Raw genomic sequence first — 18,602 nt, 5'->3', positions numbered from 1 at the left:
TTTTCCATCCTAAAGCTCCGCCTACTGGTGGGGCCTAAGGCGCGTGGGCCAATCAGAATAGGCCCTGGAGCCTTAGGTCCCACCTGGGGGCGCGGCCTGAGGCACATGGGCCCAACCCGACCATGTGCCTCAGGCCGCGCCCCCAGGTGGGACCTAAGGCTCCAGGGCCTATTCTGATTGGCCCACGCGCCTTAGGCCCCACCAGTAGGCGGAGCTTTAGGATGGATGGGCCAATCCGGCCTCATTCCTTCGTTGGCTGCCTGCCGGACAGGCGGGTTTGGCTCCCGTCTGTCCGGCCAACTACCAAAGGTACGGGGAAGGGGGGTGGGGGGGTCGTGGGGGTCGCCAGGGGGATCGCGGGTCGGCTGGGGGGCGGTCGGAGGTTCTTGGGGGGGGGCCGTCGTTGGGGGGGAGGGGGGTTTGCGTCGAGGGCAGGAGGGCCTGGGATCCCTCCTGCCCGTAATATAGTGCGGGGTGGGGTTAGGGGGTCGCCGTGGCCAGGAGGGTTTGGGCTCCCTTCTGGCCCGATATTGTCGGGAAGTCGGCGGTCCTTCGGGGTGGGGGTGCGAGTGGTCCTGCCGGGGGGGGGGATGTATCGGACGTCGGGGAGTCGGCCGGGCAAGAGGGCTTGGGCTCCCTCTTGCTCCGATCGTGGATGCGGGTGCGGGTGGGAGCGCGTGCGAGCGGTCGTTCGGGGTGGGGGTGCGAGTGGTCCTGCCGGGGGGGGGATGTATCGGACGTCGGGGAGTCGGCCGGGCAAGAGGGCTTGGGCTCCCTCTTGCTCCGATCGTGGATGCGGGTGCGGGTGGGAGCGCGTGCGAGCGGTCGTTCGGGGTGGGGGTGCGAGTGGTCCTGCCGGGGGGGGGGGGATGTATCGGACGTCGGGGAGTCGGCCGGGCAAGAGGGCTTGGGCTCCCTCTTGCTCCGATCGTGGATGCGGGTGCGGGTGGGAGCGCGTGCGAGCGGTCGTTCGGGGTGGGGGTGCGAGCGGTCCTGCTGGGGGGGGTGAATCGGGCGTCGGGCGGGGTGGGAACTATGTTTTAAAACTTTTGTATACCGCGCTCACGCATATAACGCGCGAGGGGTATGCGCGGTAGGTAAAAACGCGTATAACGCGCGCGTTATATGCGTGAAAATACGGTATATACATACATATATATATATATACACACTGTATATAATTTTTATTTGTTGTTCCTGTGAACAAGCCCCGTTTTTGTTCCCTGTCCTGATAGAGAACCTTCTTTATTTCTTTTCAGGCTGACTGTGTTTTTGCTTTTACATTGTCAAGTGTTCAGATGATAGAGAAAAAGCCCAGTGACTTCAAGAAACCCCCCATATTCTGGATTAATGATGTCCTTAATAGACCACAATACCACCTGTTATTAGCATCTGGGCAAGAATTATTGTAGCATCTATTTTAGAATATCATTGAAGGGTGTCAAAACCACAAAATGAGACTTTTAACTCATCTTAAATAGCTGAAGAAAAAGTCCAGGCTGGTGCAGAATGTGCTATCTTAGCACAAAGACTATGGATGAAGAATTGTTTGCAGAGATTAGGGAAACTAGCAAATTGGGCAAAAGTATAATGTGACTTCAGCAAAAAGTGAGCAACTGTCTTTCTATCCTTATAGAAAGCTCCTTGATTTGCCTGTACCGCACATGCATTGATGCCTTCCTACCTGACATCAGCTCACAGGACCATCACATCTTAGTCTTCCGCAGAGCTAAGAAGCTGTGTTTTTTGGAGATCTTCCAAAGTGCCAAACGCTTCCATTTTTCTGCCTTCCCTCTTTATTTTTCATCATAGTTTTACTTTCTATTTCATTTCTAGTTATTTTCTTTGAAAAATCTTTCTCTTTTAGTCCCGTTTTTTCGGGCCTTTGGACCACTTTGAGCCTTCTCTCATGCTGAGGGTATTGAGCTTTTTTTGGGGTTTGGATTTACTCAACCCTCCCGGACCACTGAGTCATTTGATCTCGCATCAGTGGTCTTCCTCTCCATGCCAAGACTTGCTAGTGGCTTTAAGTGGTGCACACGGTACAACAGGACCATTTCAATTACTGACCCACATTATTGGTGTGTTCAGTATCTGGGTCCTGATCACCATATAGACAGTTGTCTCTGCTGCTCTAAACTTCAGAAACAGTCACTAAAGGCTAGATAGCTCCAGTTTGTGAAGTTATTTGGGATAACATTGGGAGCATCAGGAATATCTACCATTTCCCATGCTGACACAGATACCATCTTTGGCATTGAAACCAGCGCCAACATCGATGCCTTGATCAATGTCGGCTTTATCACCCAAACTGCCATCAGATGATTTCAGTAAAAAGGCTAAGAAGCATAGACAGGCTTCCCCCTCCAAGAGGATATCAGCGTCTTCCCAGGCATCCATACCATCAACACACTCAAAACACCGACATTAGCATTGAGATTACCATACTTACTGGTAGTGTCTCCTAGCAGGCGTGCCTCTTTATTGAAGTCACCAATGCCTAGACACTCAGCACCAACTGTACCATCTGTACCGATGACCACCGTGGTACTGGTGCTCTCACTTCAAGAGCAAATCAGGGAGATGGTACAAAGGGAGTTGGCTAACATGGTACAGTCTCAGGCAGGTCAAATAACTACAATGATACCATTGGTACCAGCCTAGCCCAAGCAGTACTCAACACAGACATCGAGAGCCAGATCTCACACACCCCACCGATGTCGTTTGAGGTGGTGGAGAGAGAGCCATCAACCAGACGTTGAAGCTCTTCCTCAAGATCTTTACATTGACGTCGAGCATCTTGAAACACATCTCAACACTCTCCTTGGCGTCATAGTCAAAGCTCTTCTCCATCTCAGTGGAGACCTTGATGCTCTCCCTGTCAACCATCTTCACGTTCACCATCACCAGAACATTGTATCAAGGAGTATGACTGATTTATCATATCATTCTTCATCTGAGTGCCTGAAACGCTCTGTCAATGACTCATATGGACTCTCTTCAGATCCACCTCTGCCACCACCTCGTAGGAGATCCCCACCTGAAAGCCTATCCTTCACTAAGTTCATATGGCAGATTGGTCAAGCCCTCCCTATAAAAATAGAGTTGGAGACTGAACCCAGGGCAGAGCTATTTGATGCATTGGACTATGATCAGGTACCAAAAGACTATCTAAAGCTACCTTTTCATAACCTCATGAAGTTTAGTAAATGCCAGCTTCATACCCATCCAGTGGTTCACTCCCATACCACATCGGATCCTCCTCGGCACCAAGCAGTGCGTCATTCTTCCCGGGACTGGGATCGACGCCGGTCTTCCTCTCCTGGTACCGTTTCGGTGCGCTCTGGGAAATCTTTATCCAAGACCCGCCATACCGCACCTTCCACCCCGGTGTCTCGACATGCACCAGAGGTCCGAGACCCTGACTTATGGGAGGAATCCCCTCTCGGTACCGAGGAGGATCCCTCCTCATCTGATGAGGACCCGTCGGCACCCGATGCCACCTCCAAACCGGAGCAGTCCTCCTTTTCGAAATTCCTCAGGGAGATGTCTGCAGCCTTGTCCCTTCCTCTGGAATCGGACTCTAAGAAATCTCAAGCCTTCCTTGAGGCTTTAGATTTTGAACAACCTCCTAAGGAGTTCCTCAAGCTCCCCGTACATGACATCCTACGGGAGACTTTTTACAAAAATTGGGAGAACCCCCTTACGGTACCGGGGGGCCCCCCGTAAACTGGATAATCTCTATCGAGTAATACCTATTCCAGGGTTCGACAAGTCTCAATTGCCCCATGAGTCCCTTCTTGTCGAATCCACCTTAAAAAAGACTCAGGGCTCCAGTGTCTATGCCTCTACCCCTCCTGGCAGAGAGGGTAAGACCATGGACAAGTTTGGCAAGAGGCTCTACCAGAATGCCATGCTGGCCAACAGGGCAAATAATTATTCATTCCATTTTTCATTTTACATGAAACATTTGGTTCAGCAGCTGTCCGCCCTTCAGAAATACCTCCCGGAGCGCAAGGTTCCACTGTTCCAACAGCACATCTCTGGCCTTCTTCAATTGCGCAAGTTTATGGTCCGCTCGATATACGACTCTTTCGAGCTCACCTCCCGTGCCTCTGCCATGGCCGTAGCCATGCGCCGCCTGGCCTGGCTGAGAGTCTCCGACCTGGACATCAACCACCAGGATCGTCTAGCCAACGCCCCCTGTCTCGGGGGTGAACTTTTTGGAGAGTCACTGGATTCCACCACCCAGAAACTCTCCGCCCATGAAACCAGGTGGGACACCCTGATAAAACCAAAGAAGAAGGCTCCGCCTGCCCGTCCTTATCGACCTCAGTCGTCTTATCAGCGCAGGTTCTCAGCCAGGCCACTCAATCCGCCTCCTCAACAACCTCGGCGGCCCCGTCAACAACAGCACCATACCCAGGCTCGTTCTCAGGCCACTCAACCCTCCAAGCCTCTCCAGCCTGCTAAGCAATCCCAGCCCTTTTGACTCTTCTCTCCAGGGCATAGCCAGTCATCCACCCTCGCTACCTCTTCCACAACCAATCGGAGGTCGTCTCACCATATTCTCCAGCCGTTGGGAGGTCATCACATCGGACCAGTGGGTCCTCAACATCATCCGCCACGGCTACTCTCTCAACTTCCAGACTCTTCCATCAGACAACCCTCCCGTAGAGTCTGCTTCACACTCATCTCAAACCCCCCTCCTCCTGAGGGAGGTTCAATCCCTCCTCCTTCTCAATGCCATCGAAGAAGTACCTCCAGATCAAAGGGGTCAGGGATTCTACTCCCGCTACTTCCTGGTACCCAAAAAGACGGGAGACCTCCGTCCCATTCTCGATCTCAGGGACCTCAACAAGTGTCTGGTCAAGGAGAAGTTCAGAATGCTCTCCCTTGCCACGCTCTACCCTCTTCTTTCTCAACACGACTGGCTATGTTCCCTGGACCTCAAAGAGGCCTACACTCACATCTCCATCAATCAGAATTCTCGCCGCTACCTGCGGTTCCAGGTGCTGCACCACCACTATCAGTACAAGGTGCTACCGTTCGGCCTCGCTTCCTCACCCAGGGTCTTCACCAAGTGCCTCATAGTGGTAGCGGCCTTCCTCAGGTCTCACAACCTCCAGGTGTTCCCCTACTTGGACGATTGGTTGGTGAAAGCACCTTCGTCTCAACTTGTGCTACAGGCTACTCATCACACCATCTCTCTCCTCCACCTCCTGGGGTTCGAGATCAACTACCCCAAGTCGCATCTGCTTCCCACCCAGCGACTTCAATTCATTGGAGCCGTTCTGGACACCACACTAATGAGGGCTTTTCTCCCCTCCGATCGTCAGCAGACCCTGCTCCACCTCTGTCGTCAGGTGCTCATGCATCCCTCCATTCCTGCCCGACAGATGATGGTCCTCCTGGGTCACATGGCCTCGACGGTGCATGTCCTTCCTCTGGCACGTCTCCACCTTCGCACGCCTCAGTGGACTCTCGCCAACCAATGGTCACAGACTACGGATCTTCTTTCTCATCCCATCTCTGTGACATCATCTCTTCAGCAATCTCTCCAATGGTGGTTGAACTCCTCAAATCTTTCCAGGGGTCTACTTTTTCATCTACCCCCTCACTCTATGATCATCACCACGGATGCGTCCCCCTATGCGTGGGGAGCTCACCTAGGAGATCTACGCACCCAGGGACTTTGGACCCCACAGGAGCGTCGTCATCACATCAATTTCCTGGAACTCAGAGCCATGTTCTACGCCCTCAAGGCTTTCCAACATCTCCTCTGCCCTCAAGTCCTCCTCCTGTGCACAGACAATCAAGTCGCCATGTACTACATAAACAAGCAAGGCGGCACCGGATCTCGCCCCCTTTGTTTGGAGGCTCTACGCATCTGGACCTGGGCCACGGACCGCAATCTCTTTCTCAGGGCGGTCTATATCCAGGGCGAACAGAACTCCCTGGCCGACAATCTCAGCCGCATTCTTCAACCTCACGAGTGGACGTTGGACCCTCCGACTCTGCTCTCCATCTTTGCTCGATGGGGCACTCCGCAGGTGGACCTCTTTGCAGCACCTCACAATCATCAACTGCCCCTCTTCTGTTCCAGACTCTTCTCTCCTCACCGTCTGGCCCCGGATGCATTCCTGCTCGATTGGAGGGATCGGTTCCTGTATGCATTCCCTCCACTTCCTCTGATGTTGCGGACCTTGTCCAAACTCCGCAAGGACAACGCCACCATGATTCTCATCGCTCCTCGGTGGCCTCGCCAACACTGGTTCTCCCTCCTGCTCCATCTCAGCTCCAGGGAGCCCATTCCTCTTCCTGTGTTTCCTACTCTACTTACGCAGCGGCATCAGTCTCTACTGCATCCCAATCTGTCTTCGCTCCACCTGACAGCTTGGTTTCTCTCGGGCTGACCTCTCCAGAGAATCTATCTCAACCGGTCCGCCTCATATTGGACGCCTCCAGGAAACCGGCCACCCTCCAATGTTACCATCAGAAGTGGACCAGATTCTCCTCGTGGTGTCTCCGGCATCATCAGGAACCCACCTCCTTAGCGGTGGAAACTGTATTGGAATATTTGCTCTTGCTGTCCAATGCTGGCCTCAAAACTACCTCCATCAGAGTCCACCTCAGTGCCATCACTGCGTTTCATGAGCCTATTCTCGGAAAACCCCTCACGGCTCATCCTCTGGTTTCCAGATTTATGAGAGGGCTCTTCAATATCAAACCGCCTCTCAAGCCTCCTCCTGTCGTCTGGGACCTGAATGTGGTTCTCTCAGCACTCATGAAACCTCCATTTGAGCCTCTTGCCACAACTTCGCTCAGGCTCCTTACCTGGAAGGTGCTTTTCCTAATTGCCATCACCTCTGCCAGGAGGGTTAGCGAACTGCATGCACTGGTTGCCGACCCACCGTTCACTGTTTTTCACCATGACAAGGTTGTTCTGCGTACCCACCCTAAATTCCTTCCCAAGGTGGTCTCGGCTTTTCACCTTAACCAGTCCATTGTGCTGCCCGTCTTCTTCCCTAAGCCTCACTTGCACCCTGGAGAACAGGCGTTGCACACGCTGGACTGTAAGCGTGCCCTTGCTTACTACCTTGATCGTACCAGAGCTCACCGTACATCCCCTCAGCTATTTTTGTCTTTCGATCCCAACCGTTTGGGTCATCCTGTCTCCAAACGGACACTTTCAAATTGGCTTGCTGCCTGTATTGCATTCTGCTATGCTCGGGCCGGTCTCTCACTGGAAGGTGCTGTCACGGCCCACAGAATCCGAGCTATGGCTGCTTCTGTAGCTTTCCTCCGTTCCACGCCCATCGAGGAAATCTGCAAGGCTGCCACTTGGTCCTCAGTTCACACGTTCACTACTCACTACTGTCTGGATGCCTTTTCCAGACGGGATGGTCACTTCGGCCAATCGGTGTTACAGAATTTATTTTCATGATGGCCAACCATCCCCCCTCCCTCTTTGTTAGCTTGGAGGTCACCCATGTGTTAAGAATATGCTGCCTGCTTGTCCTGGGATAAAGCACAGTTACTTACCGTAACAGGTGTTATCCAGGGACAGCAGGCAGATATTCTTACGTCCCACCCACCTCCCCGGGTTGGCTTCTTAGCTGGCTTATCCTAACTGGGGACCACGCACTCCTCCGTCGGGCGGGAAGGCACTCGCGCACGCGCGGTGCGGCCAACTAGAAACTTCTAGTTAAAAAGGTCCGTACCGAGGGCTCCGTCGGTGACGTCACCCATGTGTTAAGAATATCTGCCTGCTGTCCCTGGATAACACCTGTTACGGTAAGTAACTGTGCTTTATCCAGGGACAGCAGGCATATATTCTCACAACCCGCCCATCTCCCCGGGGTTGGCTTCCTTGCTGGATATGTGAACTGGAGACCACGAGGAGGGGATGCGCCCTCTAGTGGAGCAGGAGGCACACATGCGTGGTGCAGCACAGCAAGCTTGAATCTTCAATCAAGTTTGCTTGAAATGTTGTCCGCATCGGGGCTCCGAAGATGACGTCGCCCTCATGTGAGAATATATGCCTGCTGTCCCTGGATAACACCTGTTACGGTAAGTAACTGTGCTATGTGGCAAATTATAATTTTACTCGGGTGTCAAACTACATGCAATTCCTCCTTAGTCCTATAAGGAAGTTTGAATTAGAGAATGACACGGGGAAAAAATCTGTCCCCGTCACCGCCCCGTCCCCGGCCCACCATCCTCTGCACCGCCCCGTCACCGCCATTTCCTTCACCGCCCCGTCACCGCCATCCCTTTTTACCGCCCCGTCACCGCCACTGCCATCCCATTCACCGCCCCGTCACCGTCCCCGCTGCATCCATATAAGCCTTAGTACTGTAATATTTAGCTTATTCCTTTCTTATAAATCAAAGTTCCTGCTGCTGAACTAGAGAAAGAGATGTTCAGCTGGCAGGGCTTTGTTTATAAATTTTTATCAACACAACTAATATACTACTTTATCCTAACGCAAAAAATAAATAAATAGAATTTTTTTTTCTACCTTTGTTGTCTGGTTTCTGCTTTCCACATCTTCTCATTCAATTCCTTCCATCCACTGTGTGTCTTCTCTCTGCGTCTTCCACTTGCTGTTAATGTGCCTCTCCCTTCACCCCCCCCAATTGGTCTAGCACCCATCTTCTTCCCTCCGCTCCCCCATAGTCTGGCATCTGTCTTCTTCCCACTCTGTCTTCCACATTTTCCTTCAGGGTCTGTTCCTCTCCACCCTCCTTCAATGTCTGTCCTATTCCTTTCCACCACCACCCTTCCCTCCCTCCTTTACCATCTGTTCCTTTCTACTACCCTTCAGCTCCTCTCGCGTGGCCTATCTATCTACCTTCCTCCCTCTTATTTTCATGGCACGTTACAATGTAATTTGTGCAAGCCACTGGAGCCTGCGAGCTCGGTCCCTGTCCCATCCCCACAAACCATCTCGCTTCTGTGCTCCTATTTTCCCCATTTCTAATATCTCCCCTATGTATCTGCCATTGCCCCCCCCCCTGTGTCCATATACCATCCCCATGGCATGTCCCCTTTATGTCTCTGTCCCTATGCCCCGCGCACGCGCGGCTGCTCAGTGTTCAATCTTCTGCTCTGCTGCAACTTCCTGTTTCCGGTTGCGGCAGAGCAGAAGATCGAAACTGAGCAGCAGCGGGTGCGCAGCTCTTTGATAGCGTGCGGGGTCGCCGAAAAAGAAAGCCTACATACTAAGGTGAGGAGAAGGGAGAGAACTGGCTAAACACTAGGATCGATTGGGCAGGCGGGTGGTGGCTTCGGGGACCGCGCAATCCTTCATGCCTCACTGCAGGGACAAGACCATTCACCGCTCCACGGGTGGTGAATGGCCTTGTCCCTGTCCCCGCAGCGACTGCTATTTTTCGTTCCCTGTTTCGGCGGGTTACCCACGGCGAAATGCGGTGGCCGCGGGTAAACCGCCACCGTGTCATTCTCTAGTTTGAATCAGATGTACATTCATTGTTAGCTTCAGCCTAGCTTTTTTTTTTTTTTTTTTAAATCATACTTTAGATGCCTCTGTTAGTGTGCTCTGTAGATGGCAAGTTGGCATGTTGCAGTGCATGTCACTGGCACCTGTATAACTTTTTCACTCTGTTTCCCCAGGCTCTGCAATCACAGGTCCTGTGGCAAAGGAATGTGCAGACTTATGGCCCAGGATTGCATCCAATGCTGGCAGCATTGCCTAAACCTCTTCTGCCATTTACAAAAAAAAAATAAAATATATTCTACAAAAGTCTGCTTTGCTTTATTTTTGAGTGAGCTATAGAGAAGAACTGCTTGCTTAAATAGTTGAATAGGAATGAGAGAAATGAGATGTACCTTTCAGGAATATGTGTATGTGGTTTCTAATTACTCTTATTCCTAACTGCATGTTCTGGTTCTGGAGTTGCATTGCTTGGGTCTTTGTGTGGTAAAAGAGGATGAGTAAGATGGTTCTTGAGTGCAGAGGAGATTGATGTGATAGCTTAATGTAGTGCAGCAGCACTAAAACTTCACTGTATTAGAAAAAGGTTCCGTGTATCAGCTTTCGGTTTCAGAGCTCTCTGCCTAAATGTTTTAGATGGGGGGGTCTGTTTACTAAATTCCCTGGCCTGCAGACCCAGGATTGACTCCTCAGACAATCTAGGTGGTTTGATTTGCTGCCTTCAGAGAAGATCGAAACTGAGATGTTTGACCCTGTAGATGTTTGTAATTATTTAAGACAATTCATTCTGTTTACAGGTGGTAGAACTCTTTCATGAAGGGCTGAGCCCAGGCTTGCTAAATTGGTCAGTAAAACTTTCTGCTGCTGTCTCTACTTAGAGAGGAGTTGGTGTAAGCCTTGGTCTGTTGCACCTTACTGTTGTAATAATGCAGTTGTCTGAGCAGGGGCCAAACACCTCCCTCCACTCCCATTTCTTACCCCTCCAGTATGGCTCCCCCCCCCAGTATGGCTCGCAGGCCCTCTACCTGGAATTGTTTCCCAATACGACCAGATGCGAGGCTGCGGAAACTGGAGCAGAATTTTGTACTAGATTGTGTGGCTGCAGAGAAGCAGCAACAGCGCTTTGAGCATATTCAACCCAAGCTCTGGTCAATCATCCCAGCATACAACTCGCAGAGAGACCGGCATGCAGCTTCTTACTATGCTAACCCCCGTGTGCAGGCCTTGCTACAGAAGACAGGCCAGGTAAGGAAAAGTGACGGGATAGGGAGATATTAGGAATGAGCCATGAGTATGTTGGGGATGTTGATCATAAGTGGAAGGGCATTGGCTGATGATAAGGAACAGTCTTCCCTGTAACCCTCCTTTAAAGCAAATGAATAAAGGTTGAGCTTGGCACCATCGGTGGACCTGAAGTAAGACAGGGGTAATGCACAGTAGAAGCTATTGCAGTGACACTAACAGCCTGACTAAATAGAATTGTGTAACATTTAAAGGTAAGGATAGTGCATTTGATATACTGCCTTTCTGGAGTAGAACCAGAGCAGTTTACTTTCTCTGTCCCTAGTGGGCTCACAATCTAAGCTTTGTAGCTGGAGGGTTCAAAGGTGCTTAGGAGACAGTGGGAATTGAACTTAGTTCTCTGGTTCTTAGGCCATTGTGTGAACCATTAGGCTATAAAGCACAGTTACTTACTGTAACAGGTTATCTGGGGACAGCAGGCAGATATTACTGCCTGCTTGTCCAAGGATAATTCTCCATGGATAAGCAGGATGAGACTTGCACCCACACAGAGTTTAGAAGATTCTCCTGTGCTAACTCTTATTTTAACAATTCAAGCAGCAAAACCAGCCAATGTACATGTTTTGGTATGAACATCACTCAAGTTTCTTACATCTTTACATTCATATGAGTGGTTACTAATGCATCAGAAAATCTGTGGTGAAGGTATGACCCCCAAGCAGTATAGCAAATGCAAATAAACTTGAAATCCATGTGGGAGGGGGGGGGGGTCTCTACCCTACTTTCTTGCTGCCCATGAACATATATAGATACTGAGGGCTATAGTTCTCAGATTTTGTCTAACCAACTTTAAAAAGAAGAGTTAAAAAAAACCAACCCACAAACTCATCAGCTGTCCAGCAACTCTCACGGATTCCCTTACAGCAGGAGCGAAGCCAAGGTACACTGACCCTTAACAGCTCCAAAGCCTCAGACACCAGGAAGATGCAGGTATAACACTGTCAAAACAGTACAAGGAGAACGTGTGTGTATAAACAATGACTCCTCCAGAACTCCTACCTTATCAGGCTAATCATGCCTACCATCTGAGCACTACTGGCTGGCTGTGTAGTGTAAAGGATATAAGCTCACTCCTTAGTCTCCAAAAGGAATACATAAACCAAACACATGGGCTAGTCTGAAGGAATAGTAAGGAACTAAACATTTAAGAGAAAGAAGTGATAATGCTTATCTCTGGCATTCAGGGGCATTGGAAAATGCTGGCAAGGCAGTGGCTTTGACTGGTGGGAACTGCCACCATCTTGGAGCTGAATGGACTCGGCTTAGATTTAGAAGCAAAAGCCCTGATTTCTAGGGTCTGCAGGTACAGTGAGCAAGGGGGAACTCACAAGTGAGGTGTTTGCGTGGATTTTAGAATGTTCAGGTGGAAGGTGTTTTGCTTAAAGGAAGCTAGGAATTTGCAACCATTTCAAGGAGAGGGTAGATTCCAGTGCATCCAAACACCACAGAATGGACTGGGTGCAGAATCTGATAGGGGCAGATCCTAAGACAGAACCAACCCTTCGTTTAATGAACGACACAATCAGGAGCAGTGGGCGAGGCCTGGATAGAGGACTTCCGTCTTGGAGAAGGCACTACTATACTTTGTATTTTTCAAAGAGATGTGCTTCAAAAGCTCATCTCTCAGGTTTCCTCGGTTTTGAAGTGAAAAAGACTGCAAGGTGACACCCATAAAGTGAGTAACCTGTAAGCCTGTGTGTCCTTTTCCTATGTACAGGAACAAAGGAACTCTCCTGAATCACTGTTCAAAGTTGGCAGGATTATGGTCCAATTGCACCCCATTCCAGAGCAGGATTGGGAACCTTACAGAATCCCTAAGGTGGATGTGGTGGTAGCTGTAATCACTAAGAAGACAACTGTCCCAGTTGTGGACCCTTTGGAGCTGTTCCATCCTACAGAGTGTAGAAAGAATGCACTTCTCAAACAGTTTTTGATGTGTCTGCTCTGGATGTTTAGATGGTGATTTCCAGAGGGCCTGGTAGCTCATGCATGTTTTATTGGGCAGAGAAAGTCCTAAACAGGCTAGGCTGATGGCTCTTTCCTAGTCGATCAGGAAATTTTCAAGATAAGTATGTGTGCCTCTTAGTGGGTGCTCCAAGCAAATGCAACTACCCTGTAGCCCTTTCAGGACCAAGGGACATATTTGTCCTATAACTTTAAAATCCTATAAATTTTGATTGGGATAGTCTACAGTTCTAAATTTGATATGTACGGATTCCATATGATACTGCCTTTATGTAAACAAACTGGTTCCGACATTCATTCATTAGCGTCGTTGCTAGATTGACGAGAAGATTCACTTGCCACACTGTCCATAAGCTAGAAGTGTGATTTTTTTAAATAAAAATAATGATATTTCACAAAAAAAATCAATTTTTTGGCATCTGCAAGCCCTTTTTACCATAAAAATGTCGTCAAAACCACAAAAATTGGCCTACGATCCTTATGGTCCTGAAAGGGTTAAAGGCATGTTGTTTTTGGGTTTTGTTGTTGGTTGTTTCTTTTTTTTAGGGGGGGGGTTGGAGAGTACTTGGACAAGCTGGTCAAGACCATTGGAGAGGCCAAAGTGTCTTGCTTGCCTGAGGATAAGTTGAAGAGAAAGAAATAGGACTATCTAAGGTAGTGCTAGGTCTCACAAAACCTGCCTCTATCATCCCTCACTGTTTGGTGGTAACCTATAAGGTAGTTCTTTTTCCAGAGATGCCTGTCATAGGGGCTCTGCTGGCTATGGGAGCAAGGTTGAGGCATCTCTATCAGAGGTGAACCTAGATTACTTCTGACCACCAACAAAATTATCTCTTCTGCCAGGAGCCTCTGAGTTTCAGTTCTTATCCTACAGAAAACTCTTCTTGGTGTTCTCTAGAGAAAGTTGTTTTTCCTTCCAAAAAGTGGTTTCTGCCTTTATGAGATCTAAAATGTTATGTTACCGATCTTGGGAAAGCCAAGAAGTGATGGAGACCAACAGTGGCTGTACTGTTTTTAGATATTAATATTGTGGGAGTATATACTGTATATAGGACAGAGGACTTTTGCTGCTCATGTGAAGTGACTGTAGCCAGACAGATTGAGAATGCACACCACTGCCATAGCTTTTTTAAAGATACTGGTCACCTTGAAAATGCACTTGACCAAGGAGGCAGGTAGACTTGGCTAGAGAGTAATCTTTTCAGAGGATTTAGTCTGGTCATCCTTATATTTTGTCAAACAATGAATTCAGCTATTCAGACTAAGCAGGAATAGGATGTGATGTCAGAAGGGAGCCAGGCTGGCATGAGCAGCAAGTAGAAAATGATGCTTGCCAGCAAACATTTCAAGAGGTATGTAGGGGGGAAAGAGCAGGGGGCACCAACCTCCCCAGTTATGTCACTTAGAAGAACCTCTTCTTTACCAGTCTGCCCCCAAATATAGGGCATTCCTTTGCTTGAGAACTTAAAAACAGGGAGGCAGGGGTTGCAGTTATTTTTTTTCTGACTCCTTATCTGTCACTGAACTTACATATGGATACTTTTACTTTTCTAGAGTTGCTTCTTCTTAGTCTTAACATAAATCTCTTGATTCACTTTCTTATCTACTTCATGAATTTAGGCCTACTCAAGGCCTTCAAGGTATTACAGGCCTGTAAAGGTCTTACCATCATAAATTTCTTCTCAACCACTTATTGAAATACAAATTATTTGACCTTATGCAAACTAGCAATGTTCACCACTGGCCTCATTTATGTTTATTGATATTTATAGACCACTATTTGATACATCATCATAGTGGTTTACATAGAAACATAGAAGTAGACGGCAGATAAGGGCCACGGCCCATCAAGTCTGCCCACTCTAATGACCCTCCCTATCTATCCCTAAACAAAAAAAGAAAATACTGTAACTCCATGTCTTTTCATTTAACCAGTATAAATGCAGAGAGATCTGAACTATCATGTCCCTGGCCTTATTGTTGGACGGTTTACTCAGTATTCTATATACCATACTCTCTCAAATTGTAGTAGGACATATGAGGTGTCAGCATTATCTTTTGTCAGCAACATTCAAAAGATCTCTTGCACTATAACTGCTTGTTCTCAGTTTGGATTTTCAGGAAGCCCTCTGATTCTTAAGTTCTCTCGCTGATCTCTGTTCTCAGCATCGCCCACTTTGCTTACCAAATCTACATGCACCTTCTCAAGTTGTGTTTGCAATAGTGCATTTGTCTGTCTCTATATGGCCTTCATGTTTTATTTCAACTTCCTCTACTCATGCATCTGATTCATAGGGCTCACCATAAATACCATCAATCTTCTCAAGAATATCTCTTTTCACAGCATTCAATTGTGCCAAGTCAGCTAAACCATTTTTTTAAATCCAGAGATGCCAAAGGTGGCCCATCCCAAAAAAGTGAGATTCACTACCAAAATGAGTGAAATTGAAGGATAATGATTGAGGCTTACTAGTTGTGCATCTGGAATATTAATTTGGAAAGCTCTATATGTTGTCTTAGCAAATGCAGATTTAGGGCAGTGTTTCTCAGCCTTTTTCAACTAGGATACAACAGATGGATGATGCTTGTATTTGTTACACATTGCATACATGAACCTCACAGACCTTTGGTCTGACACAGTATAGCAGTTCTTATGAGTTAAATTTAAATGAGCTATGTTGACAAAAATCAACTCCCCCAACAGCAGGTGCAAATCAAAACTAGGCTATTTCTTTATCATCCCTCCAGACCGGCACAGACAGATGGATTTACGCTCCTCTGCCAGCAGGTAATAACTGAGAACACAGCAGTAATACAAGTGGGCTGTGCAGTCCCATCTAATCAGTCTGTTCTCAGTCTCCAGCAGGTGGAGGTGGTAAGCCTGTGTAGTCTTTCCTCTTGTTAGGGCCTGTTGGATCTGATTAGTGACCTTTTTATTGTCCCTTTTTTGCTTGGGGGACACTTTTGGGTAAATTTTCAAACTGCTAACGTCGTACTATTGAGAATATACCCTGAGGCAGTGGTTATACAATGAACACTGTGAAACACTGGCCCCGTTGGTGGAGAAAAAGAAGCGGCTTATGACATTTAATTTAAAAAAAAAAAAAGGACGGGAGAAGAGGAACTTTGAAAATACTGATTATACAGCGAAAAAAAGGACAGTGTGTAAGATAAGTAAAATACCTCCTTTTTCCTCTCTATTTGATGTTTCTCGTATGAAAGTGTTGTCTTATCTAGTATAATTGAATATCAAAGACAATTATGATATACGTGGGGACGATTGAGGTTTGATATACAACCTTCCTGAAAGAAAAGTGATATATAAAATAAAAAAATAATAATAAAGAAAAAGATTAAATGAAAGGAAAGTTTGAGCTAAATACGGTTATTTTAAACTGGAAGGAAGGTGGTTTTTGCCAATGATTAAATCAGGAGCTGGTGTTTTTTGCTCTAGATCTGAGGCTTTTTTCCACCTATAAAGCAGAACCCCTAATAGCAACTATATTTGATGATTTGACGTCACTTAGAAAACAGTGGATAGAAAAAGTGTGTCTAGTAACCTCATGTTTTTTACCACTATTAGTGAAATCAGGTAATTTTGCTGTGTTTTCATTTAACCATGTATATTTGTTTTTTTATTTACATTCTATATAAACCACTGTGATGTCTTTGCAACCACCAGCGGTATATCAAATTCAAATAAAGACTGCTTTTGAGTAAAAGCTGTGGTAAAAACAGCTCCTAGTGATAAAAAGACAGCAGCAGTGAGACTTTTTCCCCTTCTCTTAACTACAGCACCGAGGTGGTACTTCTGTTGGTGGATGGGTAGCGGATTACTATTCTATTTTTGGAGAGCCTCAAAAATATTTGAATAGAAGGAATTGGCAAGGTTCAGGTAAATACCCTTTCACTGTACTAAGCTGGGGGTAGCTTTGTGAATAGGTCAATGTTTCTTTAACCCTTCTTAAAGGGACTTCTACAACTAGAAAAATGTGGATTGTTAACATTTGTTTAATGAAGCAGCAATACAATGAAAATAAGGCAACAAGAAAACCAAAAGGAATGCATTTAGGACAGGGGTGCACAAGTCCCATCCTGGAGGGCTACAAATGGTCAGGCTTTTGGGATATTCCTAATGAAAGAGTGATTTATGTGCAAATTGAACTTCGTTGTGTGCAAATTGAACTTTATTTATTTATATATATATATACAGTATATATATTCATTTAAAGAGTGCCTAAAAATTTGACTTTTTTGTGACCCTCCAGGAATGAACTAATGCAGTGGTTCTTAGGCCTCTCCTGGGGGACCCCCCAGCCAGTCAGGTTTTCAAGATATCCCTAATGAATATGCATGAGTGAAATTTGCCTATAAAGTAGGTAGTAGGCATGGAAATTTCATTCATATATATCCATTAAGGATATCTTGAAAATCCAACTGTTGGGGGTCCTACAGGACAGGTTTAAGAATCACTGAACTCCCCTTCATTGCCTCAAGATCACAAGGAGCAGCAGCGGGATTTGAATCAGGCTTCCCTGGTTATTATCCTGATGCTTTAACTACTAGGTGACTTCTCCACTGCACATTAATGTGATTGGGGCTTTATGATACAAAACCAGCCTTTCTAGTTCCTTGCAAGGTTTAGTGTAGGCAGGTTCTAAAGGATCAGACCAATAGATCCCTATCTAGACGTGATGATGAACAGAGGTGTTATCAATTTCTTATTTCTGCACAGGTCATTCCCCTGGATATGTTTATGGACACAATCTCTTTCTGTCTGATGCACGGCCCATGAATGGCTACAACGGACGCTATGGATTCCGGCGGACCACCCCTGCGTTGCGGCGCAAGCCTTCTGAATTTGGAGTAGACACACCTTTCTCACTGTACTAAGGAACGCCGAAGTACAGTCCCAACAGGGTGGAAGACTGTAATGAATAGCTCTGACTAAATGCATAAAAAGAAAAAAAAAATAAAACATAAGCCTGTTGAGTACACTTTCTATTTATAGAGGCACTCATGGAATTTGTGTATTTTATTTAAGGAGCAGTTAAAAAGCACATACTCTTGTGTTTTTCTAGTATCTGTTGCTTGTTATTCAGCTTGAGCTGTCAGATGTCTGTCTCTACCAGCTGGAACAAAAGCCCCACCAGCTTGTGCTCCCCCCCCCCCCCCCTTCCAAGCACTGAGAAAGTAAGCTAAAATTTCTGTGGTACTATATGCCCATGATGAGGATTTTCTGTAATCCTATCAAGGATACAGTTCCTATTCATCACATTCAGGAGCTCTTTTACTAAGCTGTGCAAATAAGTGGCCTTAGCATGCCCTAGCACTTTTTTTCCCCATGTGTAAGGCCACTTTTACTGTAGCCGTCAAATGGCCTTTTTCCATTTTTTGTATTAACGGTCATGCTGTTGCCATTAGTGTGCAGCTATTGATAAAATAGTGCATGTGTACTTACGTACCATCTATTTTGTAGGTGGTAAGGGACTCGTGTACTATTTCTGCACTAATTAGCATGCAGTAATTTAAGTGTGCTAAATGATTAGTGCACAAATGCCCACTCAAAAATATAAAAAAATATATTTTTAGCACATGGTTAGCATGTGCACATTTGGCCTGAATGCATTCCATGGTGTGTTATTATTGTTTATAGACCCCTGATGCTGGCCGAAACAAATCTTACAATCTTTGAATCAACAAAGATTGTAACATCCCTTAAGAACATAAGAAGTTGCCTCCGCTGAGGAAGACCCTAGGTCCATCCTGCCCAGCGGTCCGCTCCCGCGGCGGCCCATCAGGCCCATTGCCTGAGTAGTGGCCTATACCTATCTATACCCTTCAATCCCTTTTTCTTCTAGGAATCTATCCAAAC

At 47.1% G+C, this 18,602-nt stretch overlaps 1 protein-coding gene across 1 annotated transcript; it reads left to right on the top strand.

Moving 5' to 3' along the window:
- Positions 1-10,162: 10,162 nt before the first annotated feature.
- On the top strand, positions 10,163-17,770 carry LOC117352444 (uncharacterized protein C17orf98-like). The gene is made up of 4 exons (XM_033928945.1): positions 10,163-10,735; positions 15,396-15,602; positions 16,523-16,622; positions 17,463-17,770. The coding sequence occupies exons 1-4, from the start codon at positions 10,448-10,450 to the stop codon at positions 17,618-17,620; spliced, it is 753 nt and encodes a 250-aa protein (XP_033784836.1). The 5' UTR covers positions 10,163-10,447; the 3' UTR covers positions 17,621-17,770.
- The last annotated feature ends 832 nt before the right edge of the window (positions 17,771-18,602 follow it).

The sequence above is a fragment of the Geotrypetes seraphini genome, unplaced genomic scaffold, assembly GCF_902459505.1.
Source record: "Geotrypetes seraphini unplaced genomic scaffold, aGeoSer1.1, whole genome shotgun sequence".
Classification (NCBI taxonomy): Eukaryota; Metazoa; Chordata; class Amphibia; order Gymnophiona; family Dermophiidae; genus Geotrypetes; species Geotrypetes seraphini.
Note: the sequence above shows the minus strand (reverse complement) of the source record. Positions and strands in the feature narration are given on the sequence as shown.